We start from the raw sequence: 22,209 nt of genomic DNA, 5'->3' as shown, positions 1-22,209 counted from the left end.
ACTGGAAGGTTTTAATCATATTCATACTGTGTAGGTATTCGGACAGACCTGCTATCTTTTTATCAACTTATACAGTCCCCTCCAAAAGTATTGGAACAGTGAGGCCAATTCCTTTATTGTTGCTGTAGCCGGAAAACATTTGGGTTTGACATTAAAAGATGAATATGAGTCAAAAGATCAACATTTTAGTTTTTATTTCCAGGTATTTACATCTCGATCTGATACACACTGTAGAAGATAGCACCTTTAGTTTGAACCCACCCATTTTTCATGTGAGCAAAAGTATTGGAACATGTGACTGACAGGTGTGTTGCCCAGGAGCCTCCTGACTATGGGTGAAAAATAAGCAATTGTGAAGCTGAGAGAAGATGGAAAGTCAATCAGAGCCATTGCACAAACACTGGCCATAGCCAGTACAACCATTTGGAATGTCCTGAAGAAGAAAGAAACCACTGGTGTACTAAGTAACAGACATTGAACAGGTAGACTGAGGAAAACAGCAGCAGTGGACAACAGAAACATTGTGAGATCTCTAAAGAAAGACCCTAAAACAACTCTTAGTGGCATCAGCAACAACCTCCAGAGGGCAGGAGTGAAGGTATCACAATCTACTACTCACAGAAGACTTAATGAACAAAAGTACAGAGGCTACACCAGAAGATGTAAACCACTCATTAGGAAGAGGACTAGGAAGGCCAGGCTAAATTTGCCAAAAAAGTACTGTACTGTAAGTACTGTAAAAAGTACAAAAACTCTGGGACAGAGTGTTATGGAATGATGAGACAAAGATGAACATTTATCAAAGTGATGGAAAGACTAAAGTTTGGTGAAAGAAGTGATCTGCTCATGATCCCAAGCATACAAGCTCATCTGTGAAACACAGTGAAGGTAATGTCATGGCTTGGGCTTGCATGCTTCTACTGGGATAAGCCCATTAATCTTCACTGATAATGTAAGACATGATGGCAGCAGCAAAATGAACTCAGTGGCCTACAGAAACATTTTGACATTTTGGGAGATCCTTCATCATGCAGAAAGATAATGACCCAAAACACACTGACAAAACACCAAAGGAGTTCATCAGAGGGAATGAGTGGAAGGTCTTTCACTGGCCAAGTCAATCTCCAGACTTAAACCCTACAGAGCATGCATTTACCTGCTTAAGAGGAGACTGTAGGGAATAACCCCCCGAAACAAACAACTGAAAAAGGCTGCGGTCAAAGCTTAAAAAGGCATCACAAGAGAAGAATGCAAAAGTTTGTTGATGTCATTGAGTCACAGACTTGGTGCGGTTTTAAACACTTTAATCTATGTTAAATCTATCTGTTCCAATACTTTTGCTCACATGAAAAATGGGTGGGTTGAATCAAAAGGTGCTATCTTTACATCTCTACATTGTGTATCAGATCACGATGTAAATACCTGAAAATAAAAGATGAAATGTTGATCTTTTGTCTCATATTCATCTTTTGATGTCAAACCAAAATGTTTTCAGGCTACAGCAAAAATAGGGAATTGGCCTCACTGTTCTTATTATCCTCCAATACTTTTGGAGGGGACTGTATAAATTTCCAAAATCTAGAAACTATGTAAGACTGAACACTTTATTAATAAATGTCATCATTCTTAGAATTTTAACACATGTAAAGAATATGACAGAAACAGAATATAATCTTCATAACTCTGTGTAACTCAGTGTATAATCACCAAAAAATAAGAATCGTTGTGTTTTTGTTACTTTTATATCTACAGACACCTAAAGTCATCTTCCACAGAATACTTATTATTATTCATCTGATGGTGTTGAGAAAAATCACACATGGGGTAACAAAACAACATATTTCCAACAAGTTTTCTTTATTGTTATTTTTCATATAAAAAACAAGTCCACTATAAAGGTAAAGCAATTTTACAAAAGAAGAGAACAAGAAACAACATTACATACGTTAACATCATTCTCTGGAGTATGTTCAAGTTGAAAATCATCACTTTAAAAGACACCATTGGTTCTTGTCAGCTTGCTTCCCGCCCCCATCTACTGCCAGTAAAACAGAGGCTCCAGGCTGCTGACACTAATGCAATGTGAGGCACAGTGCAGACAGAAGTAACAGTGGGAACAATCAGTCCCTCATGCACAGAGAACAGGATCAACTAACTATGTCTTAGCATGCAGATGAACACTGGTGCACATAACTGATCAGTCCTGGTAACAAAGATCAGAATGCAGAGTCTACATGCTAAAAATCAAACTTTCTGATTGGCTGCAAAAACCTGACAGGTCAAAGCCACTGCCACTGCCTGAAGAGCTGTGTGGACAGCAGTGACAGGAGATGGTTGGAGTTTGATTTTATACACGCACACTGGTCAATTCATTTAGGTAAAAACACAACAGCACCCAGAACACTTTACTGTGGTTCAGTGTGACATTTATTAAAGCCCCGATATGAAGCGTTTTTTAAAATCTGATTACTGCATCTATCAAATTACTTTTTGTTTGGAGACGTTTGTTTATTGATCTACACCATGCCAATAAGAACTGAGCTTCTACTTCATCTTTTTTTGGTCCTTTCACTATCAGCTATGTTCAAACTTGACACACAGGGGCATTATGATCCATGTATCATTCATTCTTTGATTTTTTTGTTCCAAAACTGGATCAGAAAAACAAAACAAAAATCAAAAACAAAGGTTTGATGTTCAATGCCTGTTTGAATTGTGTAGTCTACAGAATATCAAAAAAATAGTGAACAAATGCCCATGACAACTCCCCAGAAAGCATGGTGACATCTTTAAAAGTCTGGTTTTGTCAGATCAACAGTCTGAAATATTTTGTTTACGTGATACATTACGAAAGACGAGCAGCGAATCCTCTCATTTGAGAAGCTTGAACAGAAAAACATGTCAGTCAAGCAGCACAAAACAGATTGCGCTGATCGGAAGTCAGGGACAGAAACAACAGAGAATCTGAATCTGAGAATCCCAGTGGTAAAAACTATTTTACTACGTAGCTTACTTACTCATGGTAGACGCACATAAATCAAGAAAAAAAAAAGTCTGGCAGGCAAAACACTTCTGAAACACTCCTGGTAGATTATAAAGCCGTGTAGACAATGGACAATAACAGCGCTGTGAACGGTGGAATTTAGGGTTACAAATCTAAATGAGCTTGTTCAATCATGGACAGATAAGAGTAATTTGCGCTGCACAGTGTGCTGTGTGTAACAGACGTCAGATAAAGCTCCTTCGGGGATGAACGTGAGCGAACAGTGACGATGTGTTCCATCTGAACTGCTGCCATGACTGCTGTGCTGAAGGCAGAAGAGACATGATGACCGGTGTGCACAAGAATGCCTGGATGTGTGTGTTGTGTTCAATCGGTGAAGTGCCCATGGAAACTGACCACATGTCTGTGAGTGCATTCATGCTTCATCCATGTTTTAAGGATGGCCTGTGTGTGTGTGTGCATGTGTGTAACACTGTGTGTGTTTACTTGATCATTTCAGAGTAACAGGAGTCTCCAGAGGACACATCATCTGATGCAGCTTCATGTCCATTCTACCAGGACGGAGCGGTGTTAGCCAGTCTTCTCATACGCCTGGAAAAACACATTTGATTCACATTACTTCAAGAGTTCTGCAAAGCTGTAGGAATGATCATGGTCCTCTAGTTGGACAAGACCAATGTCTTTGTCTTGGCCCCACTGTGTTGGTATCTGTTCCAAACTTTATTTGAACTCGTCTCACCTTGTGTTCCTGTCTTGGTCTCGGATCTTCTTCTCCATTTCAGCATCTGTGAGGGTCTCAAGCAGGGGGCACCACTGGTCTGCATCACCTGTGTTGCGGATGGCGATCTCTACAGTGGGGAGTGGGTTCTCACTGTAGGCAAATGAAAACACCAGAGATCAGAAAAATCAAATACAGCCAACTCAGGATGAGACAACATATTCCAAAAGTTTTGTTCTAAACTCTGACTGCCCTTTAAAGTCAAACCCTATTCATACATTCTATATAATACAAGTCAAAGGTTTGGACACACCTTTACATTCAATGTTTCATCTTTACTTTTGATCATTTTCTACACTGTAGTACATTGTGGGTTAACAAAAAAAAAAAAAAAAAAGGTTTGTATTCTTACAGAGCCTGGAGATGTGTTCGGGGTCATTGTCCTGTTAAAAAACAAATGACGGCCACACAAGCTCAAACCAGGTGGGACAGCTTATTGTTGCAGGATGCTGTGGTAGCCATGTTGGTTTAATGTCAACAGCAAAGCTAGCCCATGCCATCACACCTCCTCCACCATGCTTCACGGTGGGAACCACACATGCAGATCCCATTTATTTACCTCCTCTGTGTCTCACAAAGACAGAGTTTGGAACCAAAAATGTCAGATTTGGACTCATAAGACCAAAGTCCAGATTTACACTGGTCTAATCTCTATTACTTGTGTTTCTTGGTCCAAACAGCTCTCTTCTTCTTCCTGTTGTCTCCCTCAGTCGTGGTTTCTTCTACAGTAATTCAGACCATAAAGGTATGATTCACAGTCTCCTCTGAACAGTTGATGTTGAGACGTGTCTGCTGCTTGAGGTGTGCCCAAACTTATAACTTTTACTGTATGACCAGTGTCTTGAGTGTTTATACCATTGTACATAGCGATTTGAATCACACTGTTATAGCAAGTGAGTTACCTGAAGGCGTAGGTCCTCTGGTGCCAGCTGAGCTGACCGCGAATGCTGTAGGCAATAGTGGTGACAAACTCTCCTCCCAAACCGAGCTCAGAGCACAGCTTCAGGGCAAAAGACTCTGGCGAGTTCTCCCTCTCTGACATGTCCCACTCAAACTGGTCCACCAGAGAGATGTTCCCCACGTGGATGTTCAGCTGTGGAAGAAGGAAAACTTAATGTTCAACACCCAATCCATTACTTTGTAAATGGGGCACAGAAACAGAGGATAGTTTGTATAACATTACAAAGATTTGGAAAAAAAATAGAAACAAATACACAGCAATGCTCACCACCCACCTTGATGATGACTCTCTGGTCTGCCTGCTCCTCTAGTATGCTGTCAGTTGGGTAGGACTCAATCTGCTGACGAATAGCTGAGGCAATGGCAGGGACAAAGGCCAGAGGATTCAGATCCAGGTCATCGCATAGAATCTCTGCAAACATCTCTGGGGTCATCAGTTTCTCTGAGAAGAGGCAGAATGGTGAGGTTAAAACCTTACAGCTGAAAATTAAAAATGAAGACAGAAGACAATATATGTTTTGAAAGTTAATGCCGATATTTACCATTCATGTTCCAAGTGAAGGCATCTCGCAGCTTCTGTCCATCTATCTCCATGTCCAGACGAATAGGAACGAGCGCCTCCACCTGGGCTGCGTTCTCGTGGATCACTGCAGGGTCGTGGTCGTCAAAGCTGAACGAGACACAAGACACAACCAAATTCAGTGTCTGGATTATTACTGTTCTTTTATTGTGATCCGACCATTCACACATCAGCTCCACACTGGCACTGGGAGCACCAGCCGGGAGAGTTCACACTGTCTGACTTTAACAGTCTAACTGCTAAAAAGAAGCGAGTGAAACAAACACAACACAGGCACAGCCATGTTTACTCTGAAGCTGTAAAAACTCAAAATGCATTCAAATTGGTAACCTCACCATGGTATTATTATATTTGGCAGTCTGTGTGTGCAGACAGATTGAAAAAAGAACAGTATGTTAGAAACCAGACATTAAAATGTCTAAGAGAGCCGTGCGATCATCTCCTGTGGTAGAGATGCCTGGTGTGCGCTCCTCTTTTGCACCATTAGTTAGTTAAAATATTCTCAACTTTTCAGTACGAGATGCACCACTCATTGATGTAAAGTGGAAGAGATGGTTATATTCAGTATGTTATGAACCCAAGCCCTTTTTTCCATCCTCATTCAGTAAGACACAGCCCTGCAGCAGATGTTCCAGCTGTTTTGTTTTGAAGCAGTTGACAAAAGTCAACTATGTGCAACAGAAATAGTCTAAAAATTGCATTAATAATCATCTATAATCATTATTTATATTCTGAATCAATTTATATTCATTTATATTCTTAATGAATTCATCAGATATCAGAAGCAGGCTGGCAGCATGCAGAGTTTATGCCGTGCTGTTGGACTTGTTGCTTTTCTTGTAAAGACAGACAGCTGTCTCACCACAGGGGGAAGGTCCTCTTCTTGTCACGGCCCATACGGTTGCGGTTGATGGTGGTGGAGCAAGGCACAGCGTCGAGATGGTGAGAGCTGTTGGGCAGAGTGGGGACCCACTGACTGCTCCTCTTTGCTTTCTGCTCCCTTCACAGAAACAAAACAAACAAACACACAATGTTGAGGAGAGGATGCAAACTATTAAGTCCTGCACTTCCTTAAAGTCGGCTGACTCACAAGAAACAGATTAAGATATGCTGAGTCAAGCTCCAAATCACCGGACCCTAAATTTCCCATAATGACTGCTAAAACAATTCCATACCACGCACACACGCACACTCTCTTTTCAGACCAAAGTTCAGTGTTTGACCATCTGAGAGAAATAACCTGAGGTAAGCCGGGGGCTCTGTGCTGATGGACACCGCCTTGTATTTCTCATCATTGCCCTCAAAGATCTCTTCACATTCTGAAGCCTTCAGCAGAGTCACGCTCGTAGCTGCAGACGGACAAAGGGAGAAAAAACTGACATGTCAGCTGAAGTGGTGTCGAGACACTAAAAAATATTTGATGATTTTTCTTTCAGACAAGTGGAAAGAAAACACCTAAAATCCACATTTACACATTTATTTGACTTCTCTTTATCTGTTTGTATCGTAGATTTCACCAAAAGTTACCATTAGATAATGTCTCATTTGTGTATCTAAACATATAATACAATAAAAATTAAATATTAAAAGTAAAACTTAATTACCATGTTTCTTAGTCAACAGGGGAAGTTTCATGGTGATATCTACGAGTTACATTTTGACCCTATTCACCTGTAGTGTCTCAAAATGTCTGATTTTTTATTAGAAATGGTAAATTTGATATAAAAGTGCTTTTCTAAGTACTCAAAGACACAAACTAAAAACATCAAAACAATACACAAAGATCTCAGAAAACTGAAGTTTAACATTAAAAGCAGTTTTAAAAAGTGCTTGTCTGAGTTCCAGAGCGAGAGGGCAGCTATGGAGAGCGCTCTGTCGCTCCACATTCAACATTTTACAACTTTACAATCCATATTTCCACATAGAAGTTTTTTCTTAGACTCTGAGTTGAAAAACGTTTTCATTTTACACAGAGGTTTGTTCATAGAACATTCATAGCACCACATCATCATGATTTGACAGTTTCAGTCCTAAAAACATGGAGAAGATTCTGTTCTAAAATGTGTGTAAATGAACACATTTGGATGAGATAATGCCTGTTTAAACTTGTAACGCTGAAAATAATGGTCTTAATGTAAAGTTTCATGGTGATATCTGTGAGTTCAAATGTTTGCCATATTCACCTCTGATGTGCTCAGTCTACAGGTCATTATGTCTACAGTTGATACTTGTTAATCACTACTGTGACATCATGTTGTGTCTTATTTTTTATGAATCATTACAGCAGCATAAACTATGGACCTTCTAGACTGGGACTAGTCAAAACAGACACACCACTTACCGTGTGATGATGCTACTATTTTCTTCCTCTCCTCCACCGAGGCCAGCCTCCTCCATAAAGATGGATATCTTTTATACAGAGAGCCTCTGAACATACGCAGATAGTTTCCAACCTGGAAAGCAGACAGCACAACTTTAAGAGAAGAACAGAGTCCTGCAGAGATGTACTGTGATTCAACTACATACACTTCATTTCATTCAAACATGTAACAGTTCACATTAAGGTTAAGGTACGATCATTTCATAGTATCAAATGCGCCTAAGCCAGGTCTGGGAGCCAATCATGGTCCAAAGCTTCATTTTTACAATATATCATTTATGGCCTGCTTGGATTGTCAGAAACCGTATGGCTGGAAGATTTGGCTTTTTTTGATTGACATAATGAAGCATTTGGATGTGTTAAACGTTAACCTCTAAGGACATAACTGCTGCTGTTATATATCTGTAGATGTGACACAAAATATTATTTTCTGAATGACTTTATCACTCATAATAAGTCATGTTTACAATGAACATGAGTTTCAGATTTGTATCAACCTCATGCAAGTTTAACACATTCATATTTATTCTTTGTTATCTGACTCCAGATGATTTGTTCACACCTGATTTAGAACACATAACCCCGGGCATCTTCACATTGTCACATCTGTCCCTCTTTAAAACAAGTTTGGACACTGCTGGTCTAAGATCATCAGATCTTTAACCTGAGGAAGAAACACATTCTCTAAGATGACACTGGAAATACATTGTCATTAACTACTATTAACATTTGAACACATGTGTTTTCTGAACTCCTCGCTTCTTTTTTACACACACACAGCCAGTTAACACAACAGAGTATGAACTGTGTGGGACTCTTGTGCGCGTTACTTCATGTTCTTCAGTAACGCGGTGGTGATGCACTCTGCAGCGGGCTGGAGGGACAAGTTTGATGTAAACAGCAAACCGTGATGAGGCAGCAGTAATGTGTTGGTGCTGGAGCAGCATGTATGCTCACAGTGTGTGTGTGTGTATGTGTAGCATCTCTTTGTTTTGAAGCCACTTTGGCTCGTTAGCATGCTAGCGTTAAGTAGCCAGAAGAACGGCTAACTGAAAGTCAATAATCAGATAGTCACGTACCTCCGAGCCCACCATGTAGAAGTCTCCATCCTGCTCCAGCTGGAACTTGACTGGCTTCTGGCCAAACGTCTTACTCAGAGCCAGCTGCATGTTTCCGCAGTGCTAACCAGCGAGCTAACAGCAGCTTTCTCTCTTCTGCACGCGTTTGAGTCCTCCGGAAAAGCTGGGAAATCTGAGTGCTCGCTAGAAATACACTTCGCTTCAGCTTTCTGCGTTTAAAACGCTGCTAAATAGGTATACCACGACGCACAAAGAAAATAAAACGTGAAACGTAAAGTGACAACTTAAACTACTGCTGTATAGGTTTAGAGCTTTAGAGAGTATGTCAAGAGAACACATAAGCCGCGAGCCTTTTTACGCCTTTCAGGATTTTTCCGAAAAACCCAAACGCCACATCGGCCTTTCTCTTCATTCATTTCAAGGCAGCGGAGCAAATTCAAAAGTGCACTAGCGCCCCCTGACGACACAAAGCCATACCAGCTGGAACCCCTGGTGCGTTTCCTCTTTCATCGTGGATTTAATGACAATTTCAATTTATTTAATGTGCTACTTTACAATAAAAACATAACATGTAATCAGATCAAAACAAAACATGTGAAGAACAAACATGAGAATGATGAATTATGAATGTAAACATGGCACTAAAATACAGTGTATTATGTTTATTATCACTAGGCCTGCATGGTATCCCTTCAAAAGGATGAGTGAAAGGGCAATTGTATCTGTAACAGTGAAACCCAACTCCATTTGTATAGCAGTTTACTTAAAAGAATTCAAAAATGTGAAATTAAACAGAAGACAATCAGCTGTGATACAAAAAGTCTGACTTCATTACAGTCCATACCTCACCTCAGCCCACTATATTATTCACAGATTATTAGAAACTCAATTTAAGGCCCATTAAGTTTTTTTTTTTAATCTAATGCAAGCAGAAATCAACAAACCTCTTCAATTTTAATCTTAATTTAACATATGTGACGCTACAACTCAGAATTTCTCTCATCCTTTCTCTAGAGCAACAAACACAAGCCAAACATTCTTGACCGATAATCCATTCAACACATGCCGCAGGATCACATGACAACAGAAAAAAAGTCAAACTCAGCTGATAGTATAAAAATAAGCAGGATTGTGTATTACTGACTGACTGATGTGATTTAAGGCTGTTTGTATGGACTGAAATAAAAAATGCAGTAAAGCTGTGTGAAGAGAATGAAGCTACCAGACCCTGTCTCCTGACCAGAATGTTATTTGTATGAATCTGTTATTTGTATGAATGTACCTAATTTGTTGAGACGTCTTTGGTTTCATGCAATATCACTACAGTTCAAAGAGATGAAACCAAAGCATCATTTGCCACACACATTTATTTTTAAAAAAAGTGAAATGGAAAAAAAAAATGCACTTGCCATCTGAATAAATTCATTCTGATAATATTTTGCTGCTGTCATTTTTCTCTCTTTCGTATGACAGTTGTTGTATATCAATATTTTTTTTCTTAGATGAGGACAAACATCACCTGAGCCCAAAGGCACACCGTTCCAAAGTTCCATCCGAAGCTTGTGTTCTCTCAAATAGTCTTAGAGCAACGATCTGGCATCAAGAAGAGTTTCTGAGGATGATTTAAGCCCATACACAAAGACAACAGACGGTTATCTTCAAACCAGTTCTGGTTGCTTGGCATTCTTCATCCAGAACTAAATAAACATGTCAAAACAAAGGACATGTTTGTCCCCTTCGTCTCTCTGAGGGAGTGTCCTTGGAAGTGACCTGATCCGGGGGCATGTTTAACCTCCGAGGCGCTGTCCCTCTCCCCATGCAAACCCTCCTGGGCGCTCCTCGGGCAGGGGGTTGTAGTTGGCGTCTTCTTCTGGAGTGTCAAACAGCATCTTTCTGTGGGAGACATACAAAGAGGGAGGATGAGAGGAGTAACACAGGAAGTGGCAGCTCTGAGAGGAACTGTTCTTAGTTGATGCAATGATTTTAACAGATCATCCACCTCCATGTGACTCTAAGTCTAAGACTGCCTGTCTTAATAAGTCTGTGTGTCTGACATGTCCTGACAACTGCTTGCCAGATATAACACGCATTAATGGTACCAAAAGGATGATTTACCATTTGGTGACCCGGTGATCTTTCATTTAGTACCATCAGGTGTTTCCCCAGGAGGGTATAGAAGAGCTGACGGGGCAACTTGTGGAGACAGATCCGAGGCAAAGAGGCAAAGATCCGAAATGTCCAAAAGGGACAGGTGCATCTAAAAACAGTTATTATAGTTTGGCCCACATAAAAACCTGACTCCTTTTTCTCATAACTCAACTGTGTCAAATCTGGACACAGGCATGACAGACAGTTTTAGACTGAGTGGAGCTAATGTTTTTATTTCTGATGTGCAATGTAAATAACCTTCCATGAATCCTCTGAGAAATCATAAGAAAGACGCTCATTATAACTTATTTACGAAACTGTTGACCTGAGGCCTGCATATCAGCGACTCTGCAGACTTGACATGGTGAACACGCCACAGACCGTACGACTAAGGTCCAGAAGGTGGACGTTTGGATTCAAGCCTTTGATTCAAGCTCCAGAGAGGATGAGCACAGTTCATTTTGGTCACTCTGTGAGATCTAGAGCAACTAGAAAGGCTGATGTGAAACTCACTGAACTGTTCATGCTCCAAAGAGCTGTATCCCAACTTACATTTGACCCTCCCCTCCAGGTACAGCTCATTCATTCATCCCTACACTGTCAGATTGTAGGGTGTATTGAACTTTGCATCTTTCACTCGTTTGATTCACATGAACTCACATGATAGATGGGGTCCTCAGCCACCTTCCACCACCTGGCTGGTTGGGGAAAACATCCTCCAGAAAGTAGTACACGTGACCAACAGCGATACCTCAAAGAAGGTAACAAATATTTTAGCACAAGCACCATTCAGACTGTACACCACTTCCCTTTGTGCTCTTAGCATATCCCGCTAAACACCGACTGCAGCTGACGGTGACAGGTACCTAAAAGATCCACGATGATCGAGTTGCCCAGCAGAAGTGAGAATCCCATCAGCACCCAAGGCAGAAAGGGTGCCTGGAAATTCAGCAGGCCAAAGAAATTCATGCGGACGTTCGGGTTTCGCCGACTCCACACGTACACCAGCATGATCGTGAAGGCTTGACCCAGGAACACCAGACTCACAAAAGTGCCAAATATCTGAAAGCTTGTTAAGGAACACGGCAAATAAATGAACTCCACTGATGATTAACACAAGCAACAAACTGCTTACTGTGAGGACTGAACACACTGGTGTCAGACCTAATGCTGTTTAATAGTTCTAACATACAAATGATGTTTCAGACTGCAGAAATGACACTAACAGCAGCACAGAGACTGAAAAGTGCTGATTCTGATTGGTGATCAGTGATCTTAGCATCACTCACTAACCAGCAGTCATGTATCCTACAAAACTGGAGTTAGGAAATAACTGTAGTTTCAGAAATAAAGTATTTCCTGCTCACAGTACATGTGCAGAGTATTGTATATGGACCAGCTCATAATGAAGGGATTAATGGACGACAAAAAGCACCATTAGCTCTACCAGAGAGAAACAAATATAATAAATGAGTTACTGGCCGTTTGAATTGTTCACTAAAGACCTTGTAATTGGCATGAGGTAACCAGCAACATGGTGGGAGTTTAATTAGAAGATGAAAATGAGATATTTTAACACCATCTATCAACTCAAAGTACAATAATACTTGTGAAATGTGTTGGAGGAGTTGTTTGCTGGTAGGGACTTTACACACATATTTAATGATTTTAGATTTCTGGAAGAATATTTAAGGTCCAGCATGTAAAATTTAGTTACATCTAGTCGTCTAATTGCTTGATTGCAATCTCTCCATGTTTCTGTAGGAACACGGTGTTTCAACATGGCAGCCTCTATGAAAGAGGACCCGCTCCCACTGTAGATATAAAAGGAGAATTTTTAAGTGACAAAAACAAAAAGATTTTTATTTTCAGGTGAAAAACATAAAATAGTTATGAATTTATATCCCATGTCTGCTTTATTCTGAAAATACAGGACCCAAATTTAACACACTGGACCTTTAAAAATAAAAGAAATATGTTCTGAGTATTGACTTTAGATCCAGCACTGTACATACTGGGTATAGCCCCTGATATTATCATAGATAGGAACCTGAATTCTGCTTTTAATAGCAAAGAAGACAATTACAGCTTCCTGTTTGAAGCGACAACACCCCGATAATAATGAAAATCACAGTGGTTTGCTGAAAGATGGTTACCAGTATTACAGGAAATGTCATTACTTTAGTCACCTAATTTTCTTTGTCTTTCTTTTTTTCATTGTTGTATTTTTACACTTACTGTAGTACAACTGACAATAAATGTATTTATTCTACTACATAACTGTGAGTATAGATGTGAGGACAGGATTATATGTTTGAAGTGAAACTGCAGAAGCGTCTCCTAGTGTGTGTTCCTAATGTTTATGTTACATGTATGTTTGTATGAATGTATGTTAAAAAAAGACTATCTGGAAGTTAAACTGCTTTAAATGACATGTGGTAGGATACAGTCATCAGAAGCCCTCCAAAAAGGAACATGAAGACGAAGTCAGCTGTACGTCCCCTGAAAGAGCCCTCCTCCAGCATACGACAGTATCTGTACCTGAAAGCAAAGCGTTAAGGAAATCTACACACAAACACTTTCATTCAGTCCACCATCATTTCACCTGAATGTATGCCAATTCATGTCAAGGCTTTGAATGGTCATGTATCTCACAGTATGTAGATCGATCGATCGATCGATCGATCGATCGATCTATCGATCTATCGATCTATCGATCTATCTATCTATCTATCTATCTATCTATCTATCTATCTATCTATTAGGGCTGTCAATCGATTAAAAAAAATTAACTAATTAATCGCAAAAAATTCTGTAATTAATCGCGATTAATCGCGATTAATCTATCAATAAATGTATCAATAAATTAAATGCATTTTTCTGAGACTGAAGCTTATAATGAATATTTATTTATGTAAAATGATCAAATTAATGTAGAATAAACTCAGATAAAGTATATGAAATTCATTCATGTTATTGGCTTAAGGTGCACATATGCACAGTGCAAACAGAAAAAAGCCAGAATGAGGAAATATACTGAGGAGTGCCACACTCCTGTAGTGTAGACTGGGTGTTTTGCTTTGAGGTGATATGTTAAAGTCCTGTTACTTCTGTGGAATTTAAATTCGGCTTTGCAAACTGTGCAAATTGCCTTGTTTTTGTCCAACAAGCCGTCGGGCAACTTTTTTAAATGAAATGTTCCCCCTAAAAGTCCGTCCTTATCCATCTTTACACTACAGACTCTCCTTTAGTTAGGATAGATCATAGACATATATGCACAGACTCTCCTTTAGTTAGGAAGATCATAGACAATATACAGACTCCTCTTTAGTTAGGATAGATCATAGACATAACATAGACTCTCCTTTAGTTAGGATAGATCATAGAATATACATGCTCTCCTTTAGTTAGGATAGATCAGACAGACTCATACCTCCTCCTTTAGGTTTAGGATAGATCTAGACATATATACATAGACTCTCCTTTAGTTAGGATAGATCAAGACATATATGCACAGACTCTCCTTAGTTAGGATGTCATAGACATTATACTGACTCTCCTTTAGTTAGGATAGATCATAGACTATACCACAGACGCCTCACTGAGCAGGTTGGTCCGTTGCTGCGATACGTTAACGTGTCCGCCATATTGGATGTGGCAGATCTCTCGTAAACAATACAAGCAGGGCCGGTTTTAGCTATGGGCAATGTGGGCGACCGCCCAGGGCGCAGTCTCCGTGAGGGCTTTAAGTTAATGCCTCTTATACACCCATTCACACACACACTAATATATCTGGGAAACAAAGCTCTACTTTGCCACATCCAAAATGGCGGCCGCCACCGGAAGTAAACAAAACCGCGTTAATTGCGTTAATTTTTTTTAACGCGTTAATTCTTTAAAATTAATCGACAAAATTAACGCGTTAATTTTGACAGCACTAATATATATATATATAGTGTTTTAAAACGTTTCATCAGCACATCTCTGAAAGCTCACACAGCTTCCCCTCTGAAACTGAAAGTATGCAAATTCACTGGACATGCTGAGTGAAGTGAGACTTCAGACTAAGGAGGATACAGAAAAATCATATTGAACAGGAAATTGAAGCCAACTGGTCCAAAAAACAGGAAGTTGGTTATTAGTCGCCATACCTAGAACAAGAGAAACAGAGGAGGATGAACACATCATCAGGACAAACAGGTCACTTCACTTCATTCACTGACTGAGGCTTTGTTTGACTGTTCAGTGTGAGGTGAGTGTGAGGATAGTCCAGGTAAAGCACATAATGGATTTATTTTTGGATGAGCTGGCTGCAGTGTGAGAGTGAGCAAACCTGCGTTGCAGCCTTTGTGTCATGTGATGAACAGACAGTGTGCTGTTTGTGGTATTGAAGCGTGAGAAGCAGAGCAGCATCTAACGTGATCAAAATAACATTTACATGCTGTTCAGTGTGCTGCAGCTGAACAGTTGATCAGTTATGTAACCCGCAAACTGACATTAGCAGTGTGCTTTAAAAATGTTTGTTTGGTGACTCTTTAAGAGGGTCAAGATGTTCAGGTCAGGATGTGTGTTCATGTTTGGAACTTGGATAAGAAGCAGACAGGTAAGATAACGTATGTTGTTGACTCAGTGTGACCGTCTGCACAACACTGACATTACTGTTTAATGCAAGATTTCATTGGCTGTGTTGAAATATGATCTACATCTCTGCAGACAGAAATCTGATTGTATTCGTACATATGAATGGGGTGCCTTTATGAGACCAAAAATATAAAGACAAAGTTTCTGACTTTTGCTTTCTGTTTGAGGAAATGATTCACAGAGCAGATATGTAAGCAAAAACACAATTTCATTTCAGCTGGACTTTAAAGGAGAAGTTTGTAGGACTCAGTAGCATCTATCGGTGTAGTTGCTGACTGCAACCACCACGCCTCACCCTCTCCTTTGTAGTATGAAGGAGAATCTTCGGTGGCTCTATGTAGAGCCAAGTTTGTCTGCTCTGAGCTGCTGCAGAAACATGGCTCTTAAACATGGCAGAGTCTGTGAGGACCTGCTGAGTCTTAACGCATCTTAACACTACTTTCTGGTTAAGTCAGGTGGATGATTGCATTAAAGCTGTAAAGTATATCAAATGATATGAAATATTGTGTTTTGTGAATCCACCTCCTGAGGATGAGAATGAAGAGGAGCAGTGGGTCAGATCACTCACCTGGTAATTCCTCAGAATCAAATCTGGATTGAAGTATAGCTGAAATGGTGTGATGATCTCTAGTTGCTGTGAGAGAAGAAAACAAACAAACAAAGGTGATAAGATTTTTTTAAAGCAGCTTTCAGCTGAGATAAAGATGCCAGTGTCTCTATGTAGACTACTTCTGTATATTTCATATCAATCCATTCTGGTTGTATGGTTGTATTTGCTTTGCAATCTGTACAACTTTCAACACCCTCAGCCCTTAAACCTACAGTAATATTTAGTGACCAGCCAACCCTACAAAGGAAGCGTGTCTACACTACAAGGTCTGTTAACAACCACTAACAGCCAGGTATTTCAAAAGGCACCAGCAGACAACAAGAAGCACAAAACAACAAGTCCATCACAGTGTCACCTAATGGTGAATGCCTCCTTATCTCAACAAAAAACAAGGAAGCAAACTAAAATGTAAGTGTGAGACTTGACACAACTGTTGTCCAAAGTGACACCTGAACTTTAGTGATTCTCTGCTTCTTCTCCACAGTTTTACCTCCTGTAGTTCGGCCAGCTTGCTGCTGTCGGCTCCAGGGAGCGAGCATCCTGGGAGCCAGACGCTTTGAGGTGGCTCCACAGAGTAATTAAGTTAGAGGATGGAGTTGGAGAATAATGACTCTCTGGAACAGCTGAACTAAGAAACACACAAGGGGCTGGCAAGCTTACTGTCCATTCAATCATTCTCAGGACAGATAGGTCCAGAGAGGACACAAGCAGACGTGTGTGCTCAAAGGTGCCGATCACTACAGTACTGTACAGTGAACTCCATTTATTAAAACCTGAATGAATGTGTCTGTTAACTGTGGATCTTTCATTCTCACATATGCACACATCATGACAATTTAGATTTTTCATTGTCATTAATGAGTGCAGAGTCCCAGCCTGCAGTGTGTGTCTTCAGTCATGTGAAAACAGCTCACAGGAATACAGAATGTGGTTCAGGCAGCTGTTTCTCAAATCACTCCATGTGCTCAAGTACAGTTTCATTAGTACATCTCAAACCGAGGGTAACACGTTATCCCCTGTTTGACACGTCAGTCTGTGCACACTGAGAACAAGCATGAAGCAAACTGTTTCCACTGACACCTTTCACATGGTCTGTGCTATTAAAGCTCTCCCCAACGAGTTTACCGCAGACCAAACAAGCTGACAAAACTCACTGAATGATTTATCAGCTGAAAGTCTTTAATATATCTGCTGTTTTCTGCACTGTGCTCCCTTTGTGATTCTGTGTGTAGTAAGTGTGATTTCTGGCTGGCTGTGTGTGTGAGAATCAACGACACAGTGCGGGGAAAGAGACGCAGAGTCGCTCAACTTTTATGGGATACCAAATCATTTAGAGAAGATCTCCTCCGAGACATTTCCTCATCATTGGTCATCTCCACAAACAAAACGCAGGAACTTAATGATATCCACTAACAATAAATATTGTCTACTATACTAAGTACCCAATTTTATTTGAGGGCAGATGGTTACAATATACTATTGGCATTAACACACACCATCACTATTACTACAACACCTCTACTGAAGATTCAGTGGCAGCAGAACTTTATTTACAATCTGCACAATGTGGAATTCTTTAGTAATGACACTCTAATGCAAACATTCTAATTATGTTTCTAGATCACTCTGAACCTTAACCCAGCTTTACAAAACTAATTCACATTACAGCACAAGTTTCCTTTAAACTGGGCCTGTCACTAGTGTGATCAGTGTATTCTTCCTCCTGCACAAACCATGCAACTATTGTCCCTCTGTGTCTCTCTATATCTATATATATACACAGTGTATTCATATCTATATTATACATCATTACTTATAACCTCTATAGACACTGATATTATTCAGGGGCTGAAAGGGAAAGTAGACTTTACTAAGAACAGTTTTTAGGTAGCTGTGCTTAACACAGTACTACTACTAATACACATGAGTGAAAGTGTTTAAGTACGTTACATGTACCTGACATCTGTCTGGAATGACTTTGCAGATTCAGATTGACTAAATATATGACTGGACTTACTTTTAGCATGTGATGCAATGTAACAGCAATAATAATGAAACTAATAAACAATATAACATAGTAAGTACAATAAGCTGAACCATAACAGCTCATACATACACAAGCACCAACAGTAATAATACAGTAATATGAGACACATGGCTCTAACAGAACATATTGAGCTGAGTGTTTTTACACTGCAGGCTCACTATTTTTAGGATCCAAGTATGACAGACAGACACTGTGTGTGTAATAACGCATAATATTAGGCTAATGGAAACACATAAAGTGTGTTATAAGTACGGACAGTCGGACAGGTGAAGCAGTCCGGTGTGTCTCCTGTCCAGAGGACAGCAGGACGTTGCCTGGCAGCACAACACACACCAGCTGTCGCTCGCGAGCCCTCCGTAAACTGACTGACACGCTACGGACACGGAGCTTAGCACGCGCCTTTAATGTCGGTTGGCCGGTTTAAAAAGAAGCGGAGGCTCCGGACACGGAGCTCCGCTCCGCTCTGCTCTCAGCTTCTTTGTGAGCTGAAACACAACCCCTGACGTCCCGGATAACCGGCCAGAGACACGTATCACTATCAGGGCTGCTACCGCTAAAGCACCGAGCTAACAGCAAAGTACCGACGGGACGTTAGTGGCGTTAAACGGCGCCTGGCCGGACAGCGCGGTGACTCCGTGTGTTTGTCTTACCACGGCGGCGGTGGTGAGCACGCAGGCGGTGGTGTAAGCCCGGGTAACGACCGGAATCTGGAAATACTCCTGCTGGAGCGTCTGGTAAGCCATTTTGGACACTCCGAGAGCTTCCGGCACTTTCCTGACACGTCATTGCACAAAGTGAAAGATGTTACGTTCGTCAGTCACGTGGTACAAATATGCAAAATATGAACCAGTACTACCGTAAATACAGAAACAGGCATAATTATTGTTCATTATTTCAATGTAGTCTCAAACATTTGGCTTAATGATCTCAGGTAGGACTTCGGACATAAGAAAGATGTCGAAAAGCGGATAACAATACATTTATTATTATTTTATTTTTTTTTTCAAAATTACCAAGCCTGCAAATGAAAACACGCGCTGGGCTTTTGCATTTTAAAAATATATATTATAATAATTATACATATATTATAATTTATCTATGGCTTTATCATGAATAGTTTTATATATAGTTAAATAAGTCAAATAATAAATAAATAAGTCAGCAGAATAAGAGAAGGTGCTACATAAAATATTGCACATATTGAAAGACTGTCTGAGATAGATAGATAGATAGATAGATAGATAGATAGATAGATAGATAGTTAGTTAGTGTGAACGGCTCCAGACTGAGCAAACATGAGTGCAGGCCAGCTGCAGAACCATCTGTATACTGTCACTGATCACATCATGGACACAGCCTGTTCCAGTTCTCTCCTCTGGTGGGCGCTACAGAGCTCTGTACACCAAAACAACCAGACACAAGAACAGATTATTTCCACAGGTCATCACTGTGATGAGCACTTTAGTCAGTCATATAGTGTCAATATAAATGATATATTTACCGTTTAAAGTACACTCTCTCTTTAACGCTATATAAACCCTGCATGCTGCGCACACACTGTATGTATATGTATACTGTAGGTCAGCTTCTCAGTGTTTTTTCCTTAAAGCCTCCCTCCTTGTGTCTAAATCTGACCCCTGATGATGATGATGATGATGATGATGATGATGATGATGATGATTTTAGTTCAAATGATGTGCAAATCTAACTTTTGACAACCAGAGCACCCCTTTGGCGCCCCCCAGAGTGGGACCCAGACCTCAGGTTGGGTACCACAGCTGTAGATACCCACCCATTTCATGTGTACAGTATATCCATTTAATATTTATTTCTTTGCACTATTTGTAATGTTTCCATATTTTTTCATGACTTGATTCAAGTTTAGCATTGACATAATTATATTGTCTCATGTACAAACATACTGATCTTACCCAGCATTACAAACATTACTGTAATTTCTTCTTCCTAGCTTCCCTAAGACAATGAGCACATTCTAAAGGACAAGCAAATACATAAATAAACAATTATAGTAGCAATGCGTTCAACAATCAGATGGCATCAGAGTCAGCTCTTTTTGTTTATAATTTACAGAAGACTCTTGACTTGTAGACGTTGTCTGTTTTTAGTCATTGCTCCTTTTCTATAAACATTTAGACTATACACCTTGTCCATCTTGTCCACTTGTCTGTATATAATACTTCTATATTTATTTGTACTTATTTTTGTTCTGCTTTGCTGTCCTTGTGTTCAGCCATATGTTTATTTCTGTATCGCCTGTAAATGTGTGGAACGCTGAGCGCTGCAGTCTGTGTATGTGCTGCTGATTCTGATTCACATTTTTAGGTCAACTGACCCTCTAATGGACCGCTTTCTCACTAAAGCCTGCACTGGTGAACTGATGCACTGCAGTATTTTGGCTTTATGGACAGAGCGATAGAGTGAACGTCTAGTTGCTTTTAAGGTGACAGTTCATAAGAACAAGGCAATATTTGTTTCTGACCTCTTCCTAAGTTAAAATATTAGTGTTGTTTGAAAAAAGTGAACTTTTTCTTTGCATTATTCAAGGTCTGAAACCCTGTTGTCATTTTCTTAAAGCGTCAGGAGTTTATAGAAACAAACGAAATATTGACACATTCGTATTAATAGTAAAATCAGAGAAAGTGATAATTTTGCAGTGATTTCTATTTTTTCCAGAGCTGTAAGTATTCTAAATGAACATATTTTATAGAGTTAACCTTCTAATCTTTCCGGCTCAAATCATAACTGTGCAAGTAAAATTAACATTTCCCTTTTGTTTGTGTGTAGTGTGTCATCATGTAGTGTGTCATCATGTAGTGTGTTATCATGTAGTGTGTCATCATGTAGTGTGTTATCATGTAGTGTGTTATCATGCAGTGTGTTATCATGCAGTGTGTCATCATGTAGTGTGTTATCATGTAGTGTGTTATCATGCAGTGTGTTATCATGTAGTGTGTTATCATGTAGTGTGTTATGATGTAGTGTGTTATCATGTAGTGTGTTATCATGCAGTGTGTCATCATGTAGTGTGTCATCATGTAGTGTGTTATCATGCAGTGTGTTATCATGTAGTGTGTCATCATGTAGTGGATCATGATGTAGTGTGTTATCATGTAGTGTGTTATCATGCAGTGTGTTATCATGTAGTGTGTCATCATGTAGTGTGTTATCATGTAGTGTGTTATCATGCAGTGTGTTATCATGCAGTGTGTCATCATGTAGTGTGTTATCATGTAGTGTGTTATCATGCAGTGTGTTATCATGTAGTGTGTCATCATGTAGTGTGTTATCATGTAGTGTGTTATCATGTAGTGTGTTATCATGCAGTGTGTCATCATGTAGTGTGTTATCATGTAGTGTGTTATCATGCAGTGTGTTATCATGTAGTGTGTCATCATGTAGTGTGTTATCATGTAGTGTGTTATCATGCAGTGTGTTATCATGCAGTGTGTCATCATGTAGTGTGTTATCATGTAGTGTGTTATCATGCAGTGTGTTATCATGTAGTGTGTCATCATGTAGTGTGTTATCATGTAGTGTGTTATCATGCAGTGTGTTATCATGCAGTGTGTCATCATGTAGTGTGTTATCATGTAGTGTGTTATCATGCAGTGTGTTATCATGTAGTGTGTCATCATGTAGTGTGTTATGATGTAGTGTGTCATCATGTAGTGTGTTATCATGCATTGACACGTTCTCCTTCAGGGGAAGTCCTCTGTTGGAAGTCAGAGTGATGATGAAGATGAGGCACAGGGGATGATGATGATGATGATGATGATGTAGATTCTCGCGATAGTATCACGCGCTCGGTCCTCTCAGTGCGGCTTCTGTAATGGCGGTTAACAGCATCCGAGGCCGCCCGTCACGGAGCAGTCGGATGCGAGGTGAGACAAATTTCCTCTTCCACGACGTGACCGCTCTCTGTTCCACACCTGAGACACTGAATTACCGCCAGCAGCGAGGC

General features: G+C 40.0%; 3 protein-coding genes across 8 annotated transcripts in view; 1 reads left to right on the top strand and 2 right to left on the bottom strand.

Annotated features, from left to right (window-relative positions):
* Positions 1 to 1,840: 1,840 nt before the first annotated feature.
* smarcb1b (SWI/SNF related BAF chromatin remodeling complex subunit B1b) lies at positions 1,841 to 9,171 on the bottom strand. 3 transcript variants are annotated; one of them, XR_003461774.1, is made up of 10 exons: positions 8,782 to 9,171; positions 7,664 to 7,775; positions 6,563 to 6,671; positions 6,185 to 6,322; positions 5,285 to 5,412; positions 5,018 to 5,184; positions 4,685 to 4,875; positions 3,744 to 3,875; positions 3,491 to 3,595; positions 1,841 to 3,308 (listed from the first exon to the last, which is right to left on the bottom strand). XR_003461774.1 is itself a non-coding variant. In XM_027275516.1 (10 exons), exons 3-10 carry the CDS (start codon positions 7,755 to 7,757, stop codon positions 3,556 to 3,558), a joined length of 999 nt encoding a protein of 332 aa, XP_027131317.1. In that variant the 5' UTR covers positions 7,758 to 7,775; positions 8,265 to 8,366; positions 8,782 to 9,170; the 3' UTR covers positions 2,714 to 3,555. The 3 variants fall into 3 exon arrangements, 2 of the variants coding, with proteins under 2 accessions (XP_027131317.1, XP_010740554.1); XM_027275516.1 differs by adding an exon at positions 8,265 to 8,366 and having other exon boundaries at positions 2,714 to 3,595; positions 8,782 to 9,170; XM_010742252.3 differs by having other exon boundaries at positions 2,714 to 3,595.
* Positions 9,172 to 9,274: 103 nt separating this feature from the next.
* On the bottom strand, positions 9,275 to 19,027 carry derl2 (derlin 2). The gene is made up of 7 exons (XM_010742250.3): positions 18,878 to 19,027; positions 16,139 to 16,204; positions 15,007 to 15,080; positions 13,377 to 13,470; positions 11,796 to 11,991; positions 11,590 to 11,680; positions 9,275 to 10,674 (listed from the first exon to the last, which is right to left on the bottom strand). The coding sequence occupies exons 1-7, from the start codon at positions 18,968 to 18,970 to the stop codon at positions 10,569 to 10,571; spliced, it is 720 nt and encodes a 239-aa protein (XP_010740552.1). The 5' UTR covers positions 18,971 to 19,027; the 3' UTR covers positions 9,275 to 10,568.
* Positions 18,852 to 22,209, top strand: part of LOC104928039 (rapamycin-insensitive companion of mTOR) — a 25,886-nt gene continuing 22,528 nt past the window's right edge. For 3 of the 4 annotated variants that reach the window (XM_010742249.3, XM_019272201.2, XM_027275327.1), the window contains exons 1-2: positions 18,854 to 18,961; positions 21,951 to 22,129. In XM_010742249.3, coding sequence (XP_010740551.2) covers positions 22,078 to 22,129 — 52 coding nt within the window. In that variant the 5' untranslated portion in view covers positions 18,854 to 18,961; positions 21,951 to 22,077. Of the gene's footprint in view, positions 18,962 to 20,570; positions 20,689 to 21,950; positions 22,130 to 22,209 lie in introns of all 4 variants that reach the window. The other variant, XM_027275259.1, reaches the window with a different exon arrangement.

Source organism: Larimichthys crocea, chromosome I (genome assembly GCF_000972845.2).
Source record: "Larimichthys crocea isolate SSNF chromosome I, L_crocea_2.0, whole genome shotgun sequence".
Taxonomy (NCBI): Eukaryota; Metazoa; Chordata; class Actinopteri; family Sciaenidae; genus Larimichthys; species Larimichthys crocea.
The sequence above is the reverse complement of the archived record's forward strand: the minus strand, read 5'-3'. Positions and strand labels throughout refer to the sequence as shown.